This window comes from Rhinatrema bivittatum, chromosome 14 (assembly GCF_901001135.1).
Source record: "Rhinatrema bivittatum chromosome 14, aRhiBiv1.1, whole genome shotgun sequence".
Taxonomy (NCBI): Eukaryota; Metazoa; Chordata; class Amphibia; order Gymnophiona; family Rhinatrematidae; genus Rhinatrema; species Rhinatrema bivittatum.
The window spans coordinates 2684786-2702197 of NC_042628.1; the positions used below are offsets into that span (position 1 = coordinate 2684786).

General features: G+C 47.4%; 1 protein-coding gene across 2 annotated transcripts in view; it reads right to left on the reverse strand.

Annotated features, from left to right (window-relative positions):
- Nucleotides 1-386: 386 nt before the first annotated feature.
- Nucleotides 387-17412, reverse strand: part of RAB26 (RAB26, member RAS oncogene family) — a 104495-nt gene continuing 87469 nt past the window's right edge. For both annotated transcript variants that reach the window (XM_029577050.1, XM_029577051.1), the window contains exons 6-9: nucleotides 7459-7524; nucleotides 6845-6901; nucleotides 1896-1972; nucleotides 387-1148 (exon numbers count right to left, since the gene is read on the reverse strand). In XM_029577050.1, coding sequence (XP_029432910.1) covers nucleotides 1046-1148; nucleotides 1896-1972; nucleotides 6845-6901; nucleotides 7459-7524 — 303 coding nt within the window. In that variant the 3' untranslated portion in view covers nucleotides 387-1045. The remainder of the gene's footprint in view (nucleotides 1149-1895; nucleotides 1973-6844; nucleotides 6902-7458; nucleotides 7525-17412) is intronic.

The following is a 17412-nucleotide window of genomic DNA, read 5'->3' on the forward strand; positions in this document are numbered from 1 at the left end:
GGGGGTTTCCGTAGATAGCAGGATGAATTAGCCCATGTCATCGAGTAGCTTTTGAAACAGCCTGAGGATAATTCTAGAAGAGCTGTTTGCACAGGAAGCCTTGCACATGCCCAGTAGCCCAAATGTTATTGACTTGAGAGGCGATGCCACAGTGACATCGCCCAATCAGCATGGCTAATTAATCCTGCTAACTGGAAAACACTGTTTAGGGTAACTAAACTTGCTTTTCCTTTGCAGGAATTTCTCATCTGGCAGATCTGGATCCAGCCTGTTGCACTTGCTCAGTCTTATTTTCGATTGAGAAGAATATCCTACCCTTTCCATACCAAATTAAAATATCCTTCCTTCCCACCCACCCCCTAAGAACAGGACCACAGACAGTAATATACAATTAGAACAATTCTTTATTCCATGTACTAGAAATGACCATAAAAAGCAGGAACATTATCAAACAAAACCCAGTTTTTGGCTGGGTTAGGGCTTTTTCCTTGCGTGGACAGGAAAATGCAGCATTGCTCTGTTTAGGCAATGAATCTGAAGGGGGAGTCACTCATGAAACCACCTGAGAGGATCCGAAATCCCAAAACGAGGTTGGTCACAGTTTTAGCTGCAGCCTGGTTGGGGAAAAGCTTTTTCCAAGGGCCACACAACAGGAGAAAGCTCTTTGTAAATTAGGCCCCATCTCTCTCGCCAGCATTTGCTTCAGGAACTGTTCTTTCCCTGCCATCTTCCCCTTCTAAAACTCTCCAAGGCGTTTTGCAGGAATTGGGGTAGGATTGTGCAGAAGAGGTGCACGGCTTCCCAGCCAGGGCTCCTCCATCTCAATTCCATCGGTGGTTTAACAGGGACCAGGTTCTCTGTAAAGGACACCCAAAGCCATCAGCCAGAGCAGGAGCTGTAAAATGATTGGTAAAGCAGCCAGCGAGCACAGAACCCGACTCCTGGGGCGCAGAGCTGCCATGAGCTGCTGCTGTACTCAGCCTTGACAAATATACACAGACACAAGTACAGACATGCACATAGGACTGGGGCAGGCCCTGCTGGCTTAGGACCTGCAGCAGCCGGACCCCTTCACTTCCTTCCTCACGTAGTCGTGCAGCTTGAAGTTGGGCTCGTTGGGCAGCTGGATACATCTGTGCTTCAGTTCCCTGCAAGAAGGAGAGGATTGAGGAGCTGGTGCAGCCCTTTGACACTGTAGAAGCTCCCGTTTCTCCACAGGAACTTGCACTGTGCAAGGCGAAGCGATCTTGAAATCTACGTTTGGAATTTGTCTCGTGTCCATCAAAATAATTAAAACAATTTGAGATGGTTTCCACCCTTTCCCATGGAAGTAAAGCAGTGCTGGGTTTTTCCTTGTTCACAGCAGAACAAAATGAGAAGCTTTCTAACGTCCCCATACAGTAAAAACCGCGCTCTCCTGTGCCCGCGATTCAGTAAGTTAGTTTATTTAAATTAGGGCCTGCGGTAAAAAGAGGCGATAGGGACCCTAGCGCCTCCTTTTGGACAGGAGCGGCGGCTGTCAGTGGGAGTAACTAATAGGCTCATCAACGTGCATTTGCATGTTGCGGGCGCTGTTAGTTTCGGGGGGCGGTGGCCGCGTGTTTTCGACGCGCTATTACCCCTTTCTGTATAAGGGGTGAAAACGCGCGGCCAAACGGTGCGTTCGGCCGAGCCCACGATACCGAATCGGCCGCTAGAACACAATAGCACCTTAAAGCCTCGCCTTGAACCAGCCCCAGCTGACCCCGTCTCTGCTTTAAGCCCAGGCTGTGGAGGTTGAATGCTTATGAGAGGTGAATGAACGTGGACGCTTCAGACTTCTTATTATGTCACGGGCTGTAAGGTTTCAGTTTAGGGTTCAAAAAGCTTGAGTAGGACGGAGACCGGTAACTTACTTTCCAATAGCCATAAATGCTAAGTCAACGTTCAAGCCTGTTTTGGCACTGGTTTCCATAAATGGCACGCCGTACTCCTGCGAAGGAAGGGAAGACAAAGGAGAAGCCTTGTGATGTTATTCCTCGCCTCTGCCTCTGTGTACGACGCTGTACTGCGAGCGAATGATACATGGATGAGGGGGGCCTGTCCCTGCCAGCTCTGATGGGTTTTAGGGACCTGGATAAGACCTTCCAACTCATTTTGTGATGCTTCTTGAACATTGCAAATGGTAGAACTTGAATCATTAAGGGGGTATTTGTAGAAGGGGTTTCTGACAGTGTCACCCGCCCCCATGCATCGTTCAGGGCGTGCAGGAGGAAACGCACTGAACTCTGAACATTTCCCTGCAGGGACTGCTGTATACATTATGTAGGGGATTCTTCTCACCTCCTTTTGCTTGCTTACTTTCTGGCCAAGGAATTTGATGGGAAACTGGAGTTTCATCTAAAAAATGTACTTGCTGTATCTGTGAGCCTGCAAAGCTCTCTGTGGGGTTAAATTATTGAAAGAGTGAGGAATAAAATTTTTATATCCCTGAACCCTTTGGTGTCAGGTATAGGGAGGCAGAGTATCACTTCTATCTCCTGACCCTCCTCCACTGAAAGGCTATACCCATCCCCATCCCTATACCCATCCCCTGAGCCTCCTCCCATAGTCCTAGAGGTGAGAGGCTCTGCCTCTCTATACCCATCCCCTGAGCCTCCTCCCAGAGTCCTAGAGGTGAGAGGCTCTGCCTCCCTATACCCATCCCCTGAGCCTCCTCCCAGAGTCCTAGAGGTGAGAGGCTCTGCCTCCCTACACTAATCCCCTGAGCCTCCTCCCATAGTCCTAGAGGTGAGAGGCTCTGCCTCCCTATACCCATCCCCTGAGCCTCCTCCCAGAGTCCTAGAGGTGAGAGGCTCTGCCTCCCTACACTAATCCCCTGAGCCTCCTCCCATAGTCCTAGAGGTGAGAGGCTCTGCCTCTCTATACCCATCCCCTGAGCCTCCTCCCATAGTCCTAGAGGTGAGAGGCTCTGCCTCCCTACACTAATCCCCTGAGCCTCCTCCCATAGTCCTAGAGGTGAGAGGCTCTGCCTCCCTACACTAATCCCCTGAGCCTCCTCCCATAGTCCTAGAGGTGAGAGGCTCTGCCTCCCTACACCCATCCCCTGAGCCTCCTCCCATAGTCCTAGAGGTGAGAGGCTCTGCCTCCCTACACCCATCCCCTGAGCCTCCTCCCAGAGTCCTAGAGGTGAGAGGCTCTGCCTCCCTACACTAATCCCCTGAGCCTCCTCCCATAGTCCTAGAGGTGAGAGGCTCTGCCTCCCTACACCCATCCCCTGAGCCTCCTCCCATAGTCCTAGAGGTGAGAGGCTCTGCCTCCCTACACCCATCCCCTGAGCCTCCTCCCAGAGTCCTAGAGGTGAGAGGCTCTGCCTCCCTACACCCATCCCCTGAGCCTCCTCCCATAGTCCTAGAGGTGAGAGGCTCTGCCTCCCTATACCCATCCCCTGAGCCTCCTCCCAGAGTCCTAGAGGTGAGAGGCTCTGCCTCCCTATACCCATCCCCTGAGCCTCCTCCCATAGTCCTAGAGGTGAGAGGCTCTGCCTCCCTATACCCATCCCCTGAGCCTCCTCCCATAGTCCTAGAGGTGAGAGGCTCTGCCTCCCTATACCCATCCCCTGACCCCCCTCCAGTCCTGTATTCCTATGCCCATCCCTCTACACCCTCCAGTTAGAGTAATAAGACTCTATCCCCTAAGGAGGACAGGATTCTCCATGCTGGCATTTCCTCATTAAGAACATGGTTTAACATGCAGTATGTGAGGGAGCACATGAGAAACCCTCTCAGAACACCTTAAAGGGCCACCTTAACTCCCAACCCAGCAAGGGATTCTGGGCTGGGGTGGATCAGTACAAGCGGTGCCCGGGGATGAGATGGAAGCCTCAGGATAACCAACAAGGGATTCTGGGCTGGGGTGGATCAGTACAAGCGGTGCCCGGGGATGAGATGGAAGCCTCAGGTAACCAGCAAGGGATTCTGGGATAGGGTGGATCATCCCCTGGGCTCTGCTTGCACTGATCCACCCCAGCCCAGAATCCCTTGTTGGTTATCCTGAGGCTTCCATCTCATCTCCCAGGCCCCGCTTGCACTGAGATTGGAAGCCTCAGGTAACCAGCAAGGGATTCTGGGCTGGGGTGGATCAGTGCAAGCAGAGCCCAGGGGATGAGCCTGAGCCTCAGGATAACCAGCAAGGGATTCTGGGATAGGGTGGATCAGTGGAAGCAGAGCCCAGGGGATGAGCCTGAGCCTCAGGATAACCAGCAAGGGATTCTGGGCTGGGGTGGATCAGTGCAAGCAGAGCCCAGGGGATGAGCCTGAGCCTCAGAATAACCAGCAAGGGATTCTGGGCTGGGGTGGATCAGTGCAAGCAGAGCCCAGGGGATGAGCCTGAGCCTCAGGATAACCAGCAAGGGATTCTGGGATAGGGTGGATCAGTGCAAGCAGAGCCCAGGGGATGAGCCTGAGCCTCAGGATAACCAGCAAGGGATTCTGGGCTGGGGTGGATCAGTGCAAGCAGAGCCCAGGGGATGAGCCTGAGCCTCAGAATAACCAGCAAGGGATTCTGGGCTGGGGTGGATCAGTGCAAGCAGAGCCCAGGGGATGAGCCTGAGCCTCAGGATAACCAGCAAGGGATTCTGGGCTGGGGTGGATCAGTGCAAGCAGAGCCCAGGGGATGAGCCTGAGCCTCAGGATAACCAGCAAGGGATTCTGGGCTGGGGTGTATCATCCCCTGGGCTCTGCTTGCACTGATCCACCCTATCCCAGAATCCCTTGCTGGTTATCCTGAGGCTTCCATCTCATCTCCCAGGCCCCGCTTGCACTGAGATTGGAAGCCTTAGGTAACCAGCAAGGGATTCTGGGCTGGGGTGGATCAGTGCAAGCGGTGCCCGGGGGATGAGCCTGAGCCTCAGGATAACCAGCAAGGGATTCTGGGCTGGGGTGGATCAGTGCAAGCAGGGTAAGAGGCCAGGGCCCCAGGGGATGAGATGGAAGCCTCAGGATAACGAGCTGTAAGTTACAATTGGTTTGTTGTTCGTTATTGTTCACCACAAAAGCAGCTTATGAAGACTTTTGCCAATCCAGCCTGGCTACATCTGACCCCTCGGCCTCACACAGGACCAGCTCCACTTTCTGTCCAGAAGTTTACTTTAGTGTTGGCCTCTGGGGCCCGAGCGTTTTGAAGTCTTTAGCTCAGCTGCATAAGTAAAGGAGCCTGCAGATGATCTCAATGGCATTGGCTAATGAAGCTAAATTAGTGCAAGAGAGAGAAGCTTCCTAGCAGATATGAAGTCTGCCTGGACAGGCCACACGAGGCGCTGAGAGCCAACATTTTGCATTTTCTTCCCGCAGAGCAGCAGGGGTTCAGGCCCTGCCATTAAGGTTCCACTTTTCAGAACCTCGCGAATATTAATGCAGGTGACTTTATCTTGCCCCTCGTCGTGCTCCACTCATTGAGTGGGAGCTGAGGCGTGAGGGGGCATTAAAGCAAAACCTGATTGCTCTCAATTTATGGCACAACCCAGTACCATTTCCTAAAAGGGGGGGGGGGGGGCGGATCTCCATGATTCTGCACTCAGGACTTAGTTTGTGGGGGAAGGTCCAGCCCTTCTTAGAGCAGCAGGGGGTGCTCCAATTCACCCCTCCCCATCAGGCAGCCCAAAGGGAAGAGGAGGGGAAGGGACGATACTGGAGCAGACACAAAAAGGGGCTGAATTAACAAGTTTTCAATTGCTGGGCAATGCCCTTGGTGACGGCTTCAGCGCTGGCCTCTATCAACCCTACAGCTCAGAAGTGAGGGTTGGAGCTACTTACGCTGAGATGAGAGCAGCCATGGGGAAAGGGAGAAGAATCAGGAGCTGAATGCCCTTCAGCCCCACTGCTAGTGCTGCTGCTGCAGGGTGCGGTCGTGTGTATATGTGAGAGAGAGGGGGTGCGTGCATGCAGGAGAGGCTCACACCTGGCCCCAGCCTCTTCCTGTTTCTCTACAAATTAAGCTCTATGTGCACTTATGAAATCTACCATGCATTAGGTAGCAATGCATCAGCAATTGCAGAGATGGTTCAATGAAATTGCCAAAAAATATACCTGTTAGGAAAAGTCTGGGATCAAAACAGTTAAACACTCAGTGCATAGTTAAGCTCTGGAATTCATTGCCAGAGGATGTGGTTATGGCAGTTAGTGTAACTGGGTTTAAAGAGAGATTTGGATAAGTTCCTAGAGGAAAAATCCATAAACTGCTATTAATTAATAAGCAATAGCAACTTGGGATCTATCTAATGTTTGGGTACCTGAGACCTGGATTGGCCACTGTTGGAAACAGGATCTGGGTTTGATGGACCTTTGGTCTGACCCAGTGTGGCATTTATATGTGTGACTAATTATGTAATTTACATTTGGGGTTCTCGCTGAAGGATTCAGTTGCTGACTGATGTGAGTTCCTGTAAGTCCCAAGGTCTTTCCTTGATGAATTAGTAAAAGTGAAAGGCAGGTATAATCTGCCTCTGGGCAAATTATTTCTGTTGTGTTCCTCTGTACAGAGTCTTTGTTAAACTTGAGATGCAGCAGCTGAACTGCTGGCCTTAGTCCCTTCTGGTCTGCCCTGTCACCAACCTGTTGTGACTTCAGATGCACGACTAAGGCTTTCAGCTCAGAGCTTGTCTGAGGGTCAAGTGTTAGTGGGTGAAGGAGCGGCCTTTGTAGAGATATTCAGCATCGCATGATAGACCAATGTGATTTAAAAGAAGAAATAAACCTCATCTACATAAGCATCGTTGGTGCCTGCTTAAAAAAACCTTTTTGGAAGTGTAATTATGTTTAACATCTACAGCCTCTGTGTTGCCATTTGCAAAGCATTCAGGACCCACCTTTGCCAGCTTCTCTCCATCTTCCCTTTTCACCACTCTCTCGTGTGTTGAATCCACCTATAGTGATAAGGAAATCAGCGGCATGGCAGAGTTATTGCTTAATCATTGCTGAGAGCAGTTCTTAATCCCTCCCTCCAGGCACCGCTGCTGGTTAGGTGGAATAGCACAAGCTTCTCCTGCAGGCGTGGGTAATACATGTAAGAGGCTGCAAGCAGGAGAGTAAGGCCCTTTTCTGTCTGTGATATCCATTTCTAGCTCCACTCTTTGCTCCTCATCCTCAAAATATCCCTACGTTTCTGCCATTACAAGAGACATTGAATCCAAAGTGCTGCCTGAATCCCTAGTCCTAAAGCTAAAACCATAGCAAGCAGCAGCTGCTCGCTTCCAGATGGCCCTGCTCCTAAAAGGAGGCTGTTCACATGCCCCTACACGTCTCTCTTTAATCATCTTTTACGGGCTAGAAAAGAGTTTCAAACCAATTTAGACTATAAACGGAGTTTTCTTAAAGCACCCGGTTGAGACTGTTTTTGTGTGCACTGTAAGCTGGCGTGAGAATTGGCGTGAACAATTTTATAAGTGCGACAAATCTGACTTCTTAGCGGCGTCCAACTCACCTTACTCCCCAATAACATAACAACAACATCTTGCTGTGCATATTCATGAATTTCTGTGAGCCAAGCCTGGGGGAAACAAACACAACTCATTGGCAGAGGAACAGAGTATATTTCACTGCACACAACACAGCAATGGCCAAGCCTGGGGGAAACAAACACAACTCATTGGCAGAGGAACAGAGTATATTTCACTGCACACAACACAGCAATGGCACGAGCAGAACTGGACCGAGAGCAGATGATGAGCTTAGCTGCTCCTGGCTCTGAAAGCCTTCATCACACAGAGAAGCGATCCAAGAGAACAACAAGACAGATGCTTTGTGATTTAGAAGATGATGAAAAGGGGTAGCCCAGCCAAAATTCAGGCAGTCCAATCAGAAACCTGATGTTTATGGCTTAGCAGCGCCCCAGAATCCACTGCTTTAAGCATCCCCTCCTCCTCGTGGGCCTTATCTGGCATCACAGTTTCTGTTTTCTGTTAACTGAAGGAAGAGCAGATGGTGCCTCTTCAGTAATTTAACCCTGGGCTATGGTGAAAGTCAGGCAGCGTGTCAGTAAGTGCCTGAGAAAGCTGCTGGCCTGGACCTGGACCTTCAGAGGTAAAGGCGACAGAGGTAACCTCAGAATGATCCAAGCAGCAAACCTGGTGAAAGCGATGGGTCTAACATCAGAGAAACTGTTGTAGGTGGGAGATTTCTAACAGTGCAGATTAGGATCTGGGTCCCAGCCGCTCTGGAAACCTGGGTGAGTGTCCTGCTCTTAGGCTTGGACATAAGGTTAAGAAGTACAAATACTTAGATAACCAATCAGAAGGCTGTAAACACTTTGTGTTAGCAACTTAAACTTCTCTTTCTGAAACAGGAACCCTCCCAAAATAGATAAATGTTTATGCAGCGTTATATTTTTATATGAATTTCTCTGAAAACAACCCAATGTGGTTTACATCAAGCAAGAAATACAGTAATCAAAATCTAAACCTAATAAAATGCAATTTTCAGCATTTTGCTATTTTCTTCACTTTCAGAGCCTCAAACATACTAAATTGAAAAGAAAAAAAAAAGAGTGAAAAACATGTACTCCTTGTGCAGTTCCTGAGTTTTAGGCCCAATCAGAGCAGCAGCAGCTCTTTGGCCACCAATCAGAGAGAAGCTCTGCTGACAGTACTACTGCTAACAAGCTGCTCTCTAATTGGCTAGAACTTACGTTCACCAAAACTACCAGAAGCAGATGTTCCAGTGGTTTTAAAACGTTTTCTTTCTGCAAGACCAACAATTCAAAGCAAGAAATAAATATGCTTATATACTTTCCCAGCCTGCAAGGGTTGTCCTGGCTATACATCGCCGAAGAAAAGAGGCTTTACCCATCCCTAACATTACTCCAGGTAATTCTACTTTCATGAATCTGCAACAGGATTTTTTTTTTTTTTTAACACAATTCACATTTATTAAAAAAAATATGGACATAGTATTTATTCAGTAGTAAAAGCTACATTCCTGTTACAAACTGTAGCATTATGTAGCACTGTCAATTAGAAAATGTAACATTAAACAGCACAAATCGGACAAGTTGTGACAATTATGTGCTGTGTACTAACACTGTAGTGCCACTCTTCACCATGAGAGGGAGCTCATTGCACATTTCCAGCATGGATTTCAGACTTGCCCAGATGCTGAAGTAGGTGAATCTCAGCAATTACTTGGATAGCAGCACCGTAAAGAACTCAGAAGTGGTGAAGGCATATATGGGATCGGATAGAGATTTATAAAATCAGGAATGGGGGTCGAAGAGATAAATAGGGAATGGTTACTTACTCTTTCAAATAGTACCAGGACTAGAAGACACTCCATGAAACTAACTGGAGAAAGTTGTTTTTTTTCACTCAATACATAAAATGTGGAATTTGTTACCAGAGGATGTAGTGAAGGCATCTAGCATAGCAAGATTTAAAAGAGGTTTGTACAAGTTCCTGGAAGAAAAATCCATTACTCATTATCAGCCAGAGAGACTTGGGAAAGCCACTGCTGATCCCTGAGCATGAGCAACAAGGGACGGATCTGATCTCTGGGATCTGCTGGGTACTTCCTGATGATCTGCATGGGTCACTGTCAGGACTAGATGGACCCTGGTCTGACCCAGCCTGGCACTTCTTATGTTCTTATGTACAGGACGCTGGGCTCGATGGACCTTGCTCTGACCCAGCCTGGCACTTCTTATGTTCTTATGTACAGGATGCAGGGCTCGATGGACCCTGGTCTGACCCAGCCTGGCACTTCTTATGTTCTTATGTACAGGATGCTGGGCTCGATGGACCTTGGTCTGACCCAGCCTGGCACTTCTTATGTTCTTATGTACAGGATGCAGGGCTCGATGGACCTTGGTCTGACCCAGCCTGGCACTTCTTATGTTCTTATGTACAGGATGCTGGGCTCGATGGACCTTGGTCTGACCCAGCCTGGCACTTCTTATGTTCTTATGTACAGGATGCTGGGCTCGATGGACCTTGGTCTGACCCAGCCTGGAACTTCTTATGTTCTTATGTACAGGATGCAGGGCTCGATGGACCTTGGTCTGACCCAGCCTGGCACTTCTTATGTTCTTATGTACAGGATGCAGGGCTCCATGGACCTTGGTCTGACCCAGCCTGGCACTTCTTATGTTCTTATGTACAGGATGCTGGGCTCCATGGACCTTGGTCTGACCCAGCCTGGCACTTCTTATGTTCTTATGTACAGGATGCAGGGCTCGATGGACCTTGGTCTGACCCAGCCTGGCACTTCTTATGTTCTTATGTACAGGATGCAGGGCTCGATGGACCTTGGTCTGACCCAGCCTGGCACTTCTTATGTTCTTATGTACAGGATGCTGGGCTCGATGGACCTTGGTCTGACCCAGCCTGGCACTTCTTATGTTCTTATGTACAGGATGCGGGGCTCGATGGACCTTGGTCTGACCCAGCCTGGCACTTCTTATGTTCTTATGTACAGGATGCTGGGCTCGATGGACCTTGGTCTGACCCAGCCTGGCACTACTTATGTTCTTATGTACAGGATGCAGGGCTCGATGGACCTTGGTCTGACCCAGCCTGGCACTTCTTATGTTCTTATGTACAGGATGCAGGGCTCGATGGACCTTGGTCTGACCCAGCCTGGCACTTCTTATGTTCTTATGTACAGGATGCAGGGCTGGATGGACCTTGGTCTGACCTGGCCTGGCACTTCTTATGTTCTTATGTACAGGATGCAGGGCTGGATGGACCTTGCTCTGACCCAGCCTGGCACTTCTTATGTTCTTATGTACAGGATGCAGGGCTCGATGGACCCTTGGTCTGACCCAGCCTGGCACTTCTTATGTTCTTATGTACAGGATGCAGGGCTCGATGGACCTTGGTCTGACCCAGCCTGGCACTTCTTATGTTCTTATGTACAAGATGCAGGGCTCGATGGACCTTGGTCTGACCCAGCCTGGCACTTCTTATGTTCTTATGTACAGGATGCTGGGCTCGATGGAGCTTGGTCTGACCCAGCCTGGCACTTCTTATGTTCTTATGTACAGGATGCAGGGCTGGATGGACCTTGGTTTGACCTGGCCTGGCACTTCTTATGTTCTTATGTACAGGATGCAGGGCTGGATGGACCCTTGGTCTGACCCAGCCTGGCACTTCTTATGTTCTTATGTACAGGATGCAGGGCTCGATGGACCCTTGGTCTGACCCAGCCTGGCACTTCTTATGTTCTTATGTACAGGATGCAGGGCTCGATGGACCTTGGTCTGACCCAGCCTGGCACTTCTTATGTTCTTATGTACAAGATGCAGGGCTCGATGGACCTTGGTCTGACCCAGCCTGGCACTTCTTATGTTCTTATGTACAGGATGCAGGGCTCGATGGACCTTGGTCTGACCCAGCCTGGCACTTCTTATGTTCTTATGTACAGGATGCAGGGCTCGATGGACCTTGGTCTGACCCAGCCTGGCACTTCTTGTGTTCTTATGTACAGGATGCTGGGCTCGATGGACCTTGGTCTGACCCAGCCTGGCACTTCTTATGTTCTTATGTACAGGATGCTGGGCTCGATGGACCTTGGTCTGACCCAGCCTGGCACTTCTTATGTTCTTATGTACAGGATGCTGGGCTCGATGGACCTTGGTCTGACCCAGCCTGGCACTTCTTATGTTCTTATGTACAGGATGCAGGGCTCGATGGACCTTGGTCTGACCCAGCCTGGCACTTCTTATGTACGGGATGCAGAGTTTGATGCACGAATGGTCACTACTTAACCACCACTAACTTATAAAGTCTTCATTATCAAACAAACCAAGTGTATAACAAGCAAGAAAAGAGGAAAAAGCAGATGAAGTGTCCCAATGACTGCACTGGAGAAGACATCGCTACTGAATTCATAGCCCCTTTATTAGAACATTTTAAGAATGGCTGCAGGGACTGCATTTCATTGTGCTCTGCTGAGGTTACTGCTTTTAACCCCCATCTTTCTCACTGTCAGGATTTGAGCCTGCTGACACTGAAGTCGTGTGGCCCTCAGATTTCAGGCAGGTTTTATTCCAAAGAGCACAAGGAAGAGTCCAGCTAGACGGGTTCTGTTCTCCCCTACGGGGCTTTGGAGTCACAGTGCAAGGCTCCTTATGGCAGGCAGTGGAAACAAGTCAGAGGTCCAAACGTCCAGTAATTTTCTGCATCTTGCTCTGCAGCCCTTCACTTCCTCAGTGCCAGCAATGCTCTTTTCTAATCCTGAGGACCAATCTGTCTCTGCCTGCAGATTCACAACCAGGGTCTCGTCCCTTGGAGCTGCTTAATCTCATCAGTGCCCTCCAGGAGCACAGAGGGTAACGCGCCAATCAGGCCCCCGGTGAAAGACCCAGCAAGGGCCAACGTTAACCAGAAGGTTTCCATTGCCAGTCAAGGGAGTGGAGGTCTAGGAAAATAATAATTATACAAAATGCTCACAGCATGTTCCATGGACAGTTCTAAACAATATTAAATACAAAGTGAAATAGTATGAGAAGGTTCAACGAAATTCTGCTCTTGCCAGCAGGGATGGCCCCTGCATCAACAATCACTTTCCCTCCTTCTGTGAGATGCCTAAGCCCTGAAAAATCAGGTTTTTGTCACAGTTCTGGCTAATGCCAGCATCATCTTGTGGCCATGCTGCATGTCTAGGAAGAAGCACTGCTGTGGCTGAAGGGTCAGGTCCAGCTGTGGGCTCATGGCTGTTACACATGAGACAAGATGGACACTAAGTCCTTTCTAGGGTGATCTGCAGGGCATGGCTTCACTGTGAGCCACAGATCAGGTACATCCTGTACATAAGATCAGGTAAGAGGAGCTCCAGGGACAAAGAATCCCAACAACTGGCCACGCAGAGCACGGAGGGTAACCCTCTAACATCTGCCATTAAAAGCCCTTATTCCAAGAACCAAGGCTGAGGGAGATAAAGTGACTCCCCTGAGATCAGACATGGAGAGTCCGTGGCAGAGCTGGGGATTAGATCTCAGGTGCAGAGAGCCACTGACAGAGCTAGTATTAGGACCAAGATCTGGGGCCAGATGACAGACCGCTGAGGGATCATGGCAGCAAAGCAGAAAAGGTTACGGAGAGTCGGTGGCAAAGCCACAAAGAGGTATTCAGCGGTAACATCAGAGCTCGGTCTGGAAGCCAGGAGTGGAGGAGAATAGTGGTTAGGGCAGCAGGCTGGAAGCCAGGGAAGCCAGGATTCAAATCCCACGGCTGTTCCTTGTGACCTTGAGCAAGTCACATTACCCTCCACTGTCTATGGTAAAAATAAACTTAGCTTGGGAGCCCTCTGTGATCCGCTGTGAAGTGCCTGAAGCCCTGTCTATCATGTTCGACTTCAAATGCCCTTGCAGTAGGCGCTATGAATCCCCAGGGCCTGTCCAAAGAGAGGCACCAGCGTGAGTCTCTGCACCCATGCTAATTCCTATTTGGCACCTGTAGCTGCTGCAGCAGATTCAGAGACAGAGCACTTAGTGCAACTGGAAGGGCTGAAGAAAGCCCTCTCGCTGGCAATGCTTAGAAAAGCAATCTAATTCACAGAGGAATGAAATGCAAATCTGAACATCAAGTTTTAATGAGATAAAGACTGATGGCAGGAGAAGGGAACTGAAGATGAGACACGGTTTATGCTATAGCATTAGGTTTATACTATAGCTGCTAAGTGGAAATCGGCAGCAGCATTGGAGAAGTCAAGTGCACGCTATCCCACAGATTGAAAAATTAACCTTTCCACTGCAGGATAAAGTTACAGGTTATGATAAAGTTTTCGGACACTACTGGGAGTTTTATAATTCTGTACAGAGCTGAGTTACGGGCTGATGTGTTACTCCTGGACTGTACGATGACTGGTTTATGCTGTGTTCTGTGCTCTGGGGTACCTTTAAATAAAGTTACAAAATAAACCCCATGGTTTATACCACATGAAACAGAAAAGGATTTAATTTGTATATCAGGAAGAGAAGAGAAAATTAAAAGGTGGAAGTTACAGCTTAACACTGCCTTCCCTGCCAGGGTCATCGCAAGGCGTGGTCAGGCAGGGTGGCTGCCAAAGTGGCCAAAATGCAACCCTTTCAGCCCGTGACTGCCCCGACTCCTCTCATTTCTCCACTGGCCACTGCCCCTTTCTCCTACACTAAACCTTTAGGGTGTTAGACTGATGAGTGTTCTTCATTCACGGCCATGTAATCAGAAGGGACACAAATGTCCAAGAAGGTTCCTTGTTAGGTGAGATCGTAGGGAGAAAGATGGCTGGTAGAAGCTCCTGCTCGACTAATGGCTATTTGTCTTTATAGTTTATAAGCACTTTCTTCAGTTTAAAACGGTATAAATGTGCATTTTCCCAAGGCTGATATTTATCCTAGGACTCGGGATACTGATGGGTAATGCACGGACTGGTTTTTTTTTTTTTGTCTAGGGATACAGTTGATGTTTTATGTATGTTTGCCATGTCCTGTATGAATCAGAAGGGGGTATAATATGGGTTTGAGGAGTGGTTTTGATAGCAGGGTAAAGAGAGGGCTAGATAAAGGGATATTCACACTTTTTAAGGTTTGTCAAATGTAAATGTATAAATTAATTATTTGCCACCTATTACTTGAAGGAATCATATATAATATAATAAATCATCTGTTGAGATATATATATATATATATATATATATGAAAAACAACTTAGTAGAATATATAAAAAAAATACCAAAAAGCACACTAAATATGGTACAAATGCCTACAAAACTCTATTCTAAGAATCATTCACACACGCATTCATACTCACAAATACTGGTGTAGAAATACATTTTGAAAGTTGTATTGAATGTAGAAACATGTAGAAAAGGCAGCACTGATGGACTTCCTATAAGAAGAACCAACATATGAAACACATCATGAAACGTAACAATGAATCGTAAGAGAATTATAGGGCTAGACATCAACACTTAAACCATGTAACACATCAAGATACTTTTAACCTTAGACGCTCAATGTAACTGATGACTAATATTGAACAGCTCAATGTTCAAAGTAAATAAAATGCTGCTCGCTGTTTGCAAACTGATGTAACATCCCCGAGAACAGTTTGCAAACAGCGAGCAGCATTTTATTTACTTTGAACATTGAGCTGTTCAATATTAGTCATCAGTTACATTGAGTGTCTAAGTTTAATAATATGGGCAGCCAGGACTAATATCCCCTCCCCTCGGATCCTTACAGTAACATAGTCACAAAATAATACTCCGAGACAGCGTTTGGAGTAAAAAACAAGGCCACAGCTTTCTTAGTCATTAAATCACCAGAGCCAACATGTCAAGACAAATACCCACCCCAAGGAATCATCCACCTCGCCCCAGCAAGACGATCCCTTCGCAGGCCAGCAAACCTGCAATATCCAGCAGCATCCCGCCGCTAACAGGGACCCCCACCACAGCCCAGCAAGGGGTCCCGACTATGTGGCTGAACCCAGCCACATGCAACTAAAACCAGAGCAAGGAAGCCCGCCACCTAGCGGATTCCCTACTCTAAACTCCGCCCCAAAAGAATGGCGGCTCTGGTAACTCCGCCCACCCCCAAGCTGCGACAAACAATAACGATGCCCCATAACAAGCAAAGGGAGGGAGGGAGGGAGGGGAGCAGGTCGATCGCGCAGAGCAAAAGGGGGCAGCACGACCTAGTACTGCCCCCTTTTATACCCCCCAGCTTGAGTAAATATTTGGACCCTGATGCACCGGGGCCAACCAATCGGGACCCAACGTGACCCCGAGGGACAACCCCAGAGCCTCAGGAACAAAATTAAACGTGGAGGGGAACGCCCCCGGCTCAACACGTGCGCTACCTGACTGGAGGAGCCAGCCTGGCGCCCATATTATCATGGGCTTCTGAGACGGCTCCTCCAGCCCTTCCAAAGTATCGTGATGATGTGTTACATGGTTTAAGTGTTGATGTCTAGCCTTATAATTCTCTTACGATTCATTGTTACGTTTCATGATGTGTTTCATATGTTGGTTCTTCTTATAGGAAGTCCATCAGTGCTGCCTTTTCTACATGTTTCTACATTCAATACAACTTTCAAAATGTATTTCTACACCAGTATTTGTGAGTATGAATGCGTGTGTGAATGATTCTTAGAATAGAGTTTTGTAGGCATTTGTACCATATGACAGTATATGTATTTAGTGTGCTTTTTGGTATTTTTTGATATATTCTACTAAGTTGTTTTTCATATATATATATATATATATATATATATATATATTACCTGCTATTAATCAAGTTTACTTAGGGAATGGCCACTGCTATTAATTGCATCAGTAGCCTGGGATCTTCTTAGTGTTTGGGTATTTGCCAGGTTCTTGTGGCCTGGTTTTGGCCACTGTTGGAAAGAGGATGCTGGGCTTGATGGACTCTTGGTCTGACCCAGTGTGGCAGGTTCTTGTGTTGCGATTTATTATGTTATATATGATGCCTTCAAGTAATAGGTGACATACATGTTTGGGAATCAAATTTTCCTTTTCTGGATTAAATTAATTATTCGTCCAAACCACAAGAAACCAAAAACTGTAGACAGACCATCAAAATACAACAACAAAAGTCCCAAAGGAACAGTCTCTCACAATAGCTCACAAGTTTTCTCTTTTACAAAATTGTATTTATCAAAAATCTTAAAATAAAGAAAAGTGAACAGCCTAATGTTCCTTTTGACAAATATTTAAATTTTTTTTAATTATTACCCCTCAATACAACATTAATACAGTGTGGTGTAACCCCTCAGAGATTATTGTGATTACTCATATTTAAAAATCAACAGCTCTGAAAAACACAAAAAGCTGTTTCATTCTTCAGGATAGCAACATTTGTTTTGAGCCATGGGTGTTATGTGGTGTATTTTGGGATGTGAAGAATTGGAGGAGGAGGTTTGTGTGTGTATGAATGGCTGGGTGTACTATGAAGAGGTGGGGATTTTGTTTTAGGGGTTATTTAGTTATTTAACAAGAAAGATTCAAATAGTTTTTGTTAACTGATTATCATGAGCAATTCTACGTGACTTGTCTTTTTTTGCATATTGTGAGGACAGTTTCAAGCAGTTGTTTGTATATTAGTTTTGTGTTTTTAATAACAAAAAATATGTGTCAAAATATATTAATACTAAATTAAAGCAAAAAGGCAGCCTCATTGTGCCGGGGCAGAAATGTCTTACTGGTCAGATCTCTCAATTCTTAAATATAAAATTAACACTAATGAGAGAAGACTTAGCAATGAGAGTTAATATAACAAAAAAACACAGGGTGGATACCCTGAATAGGTAAACATACATCCAACAGAGAGACTGAGCCACTGCCATTCTAGTCTGGTGGAAAAAGCATTTGGAAAAGCAAACAGGTAATTGTGCTTGGTTGGCATTGTTAGGTAAATACCAGCTGCTGCCTCCTGCCTGCT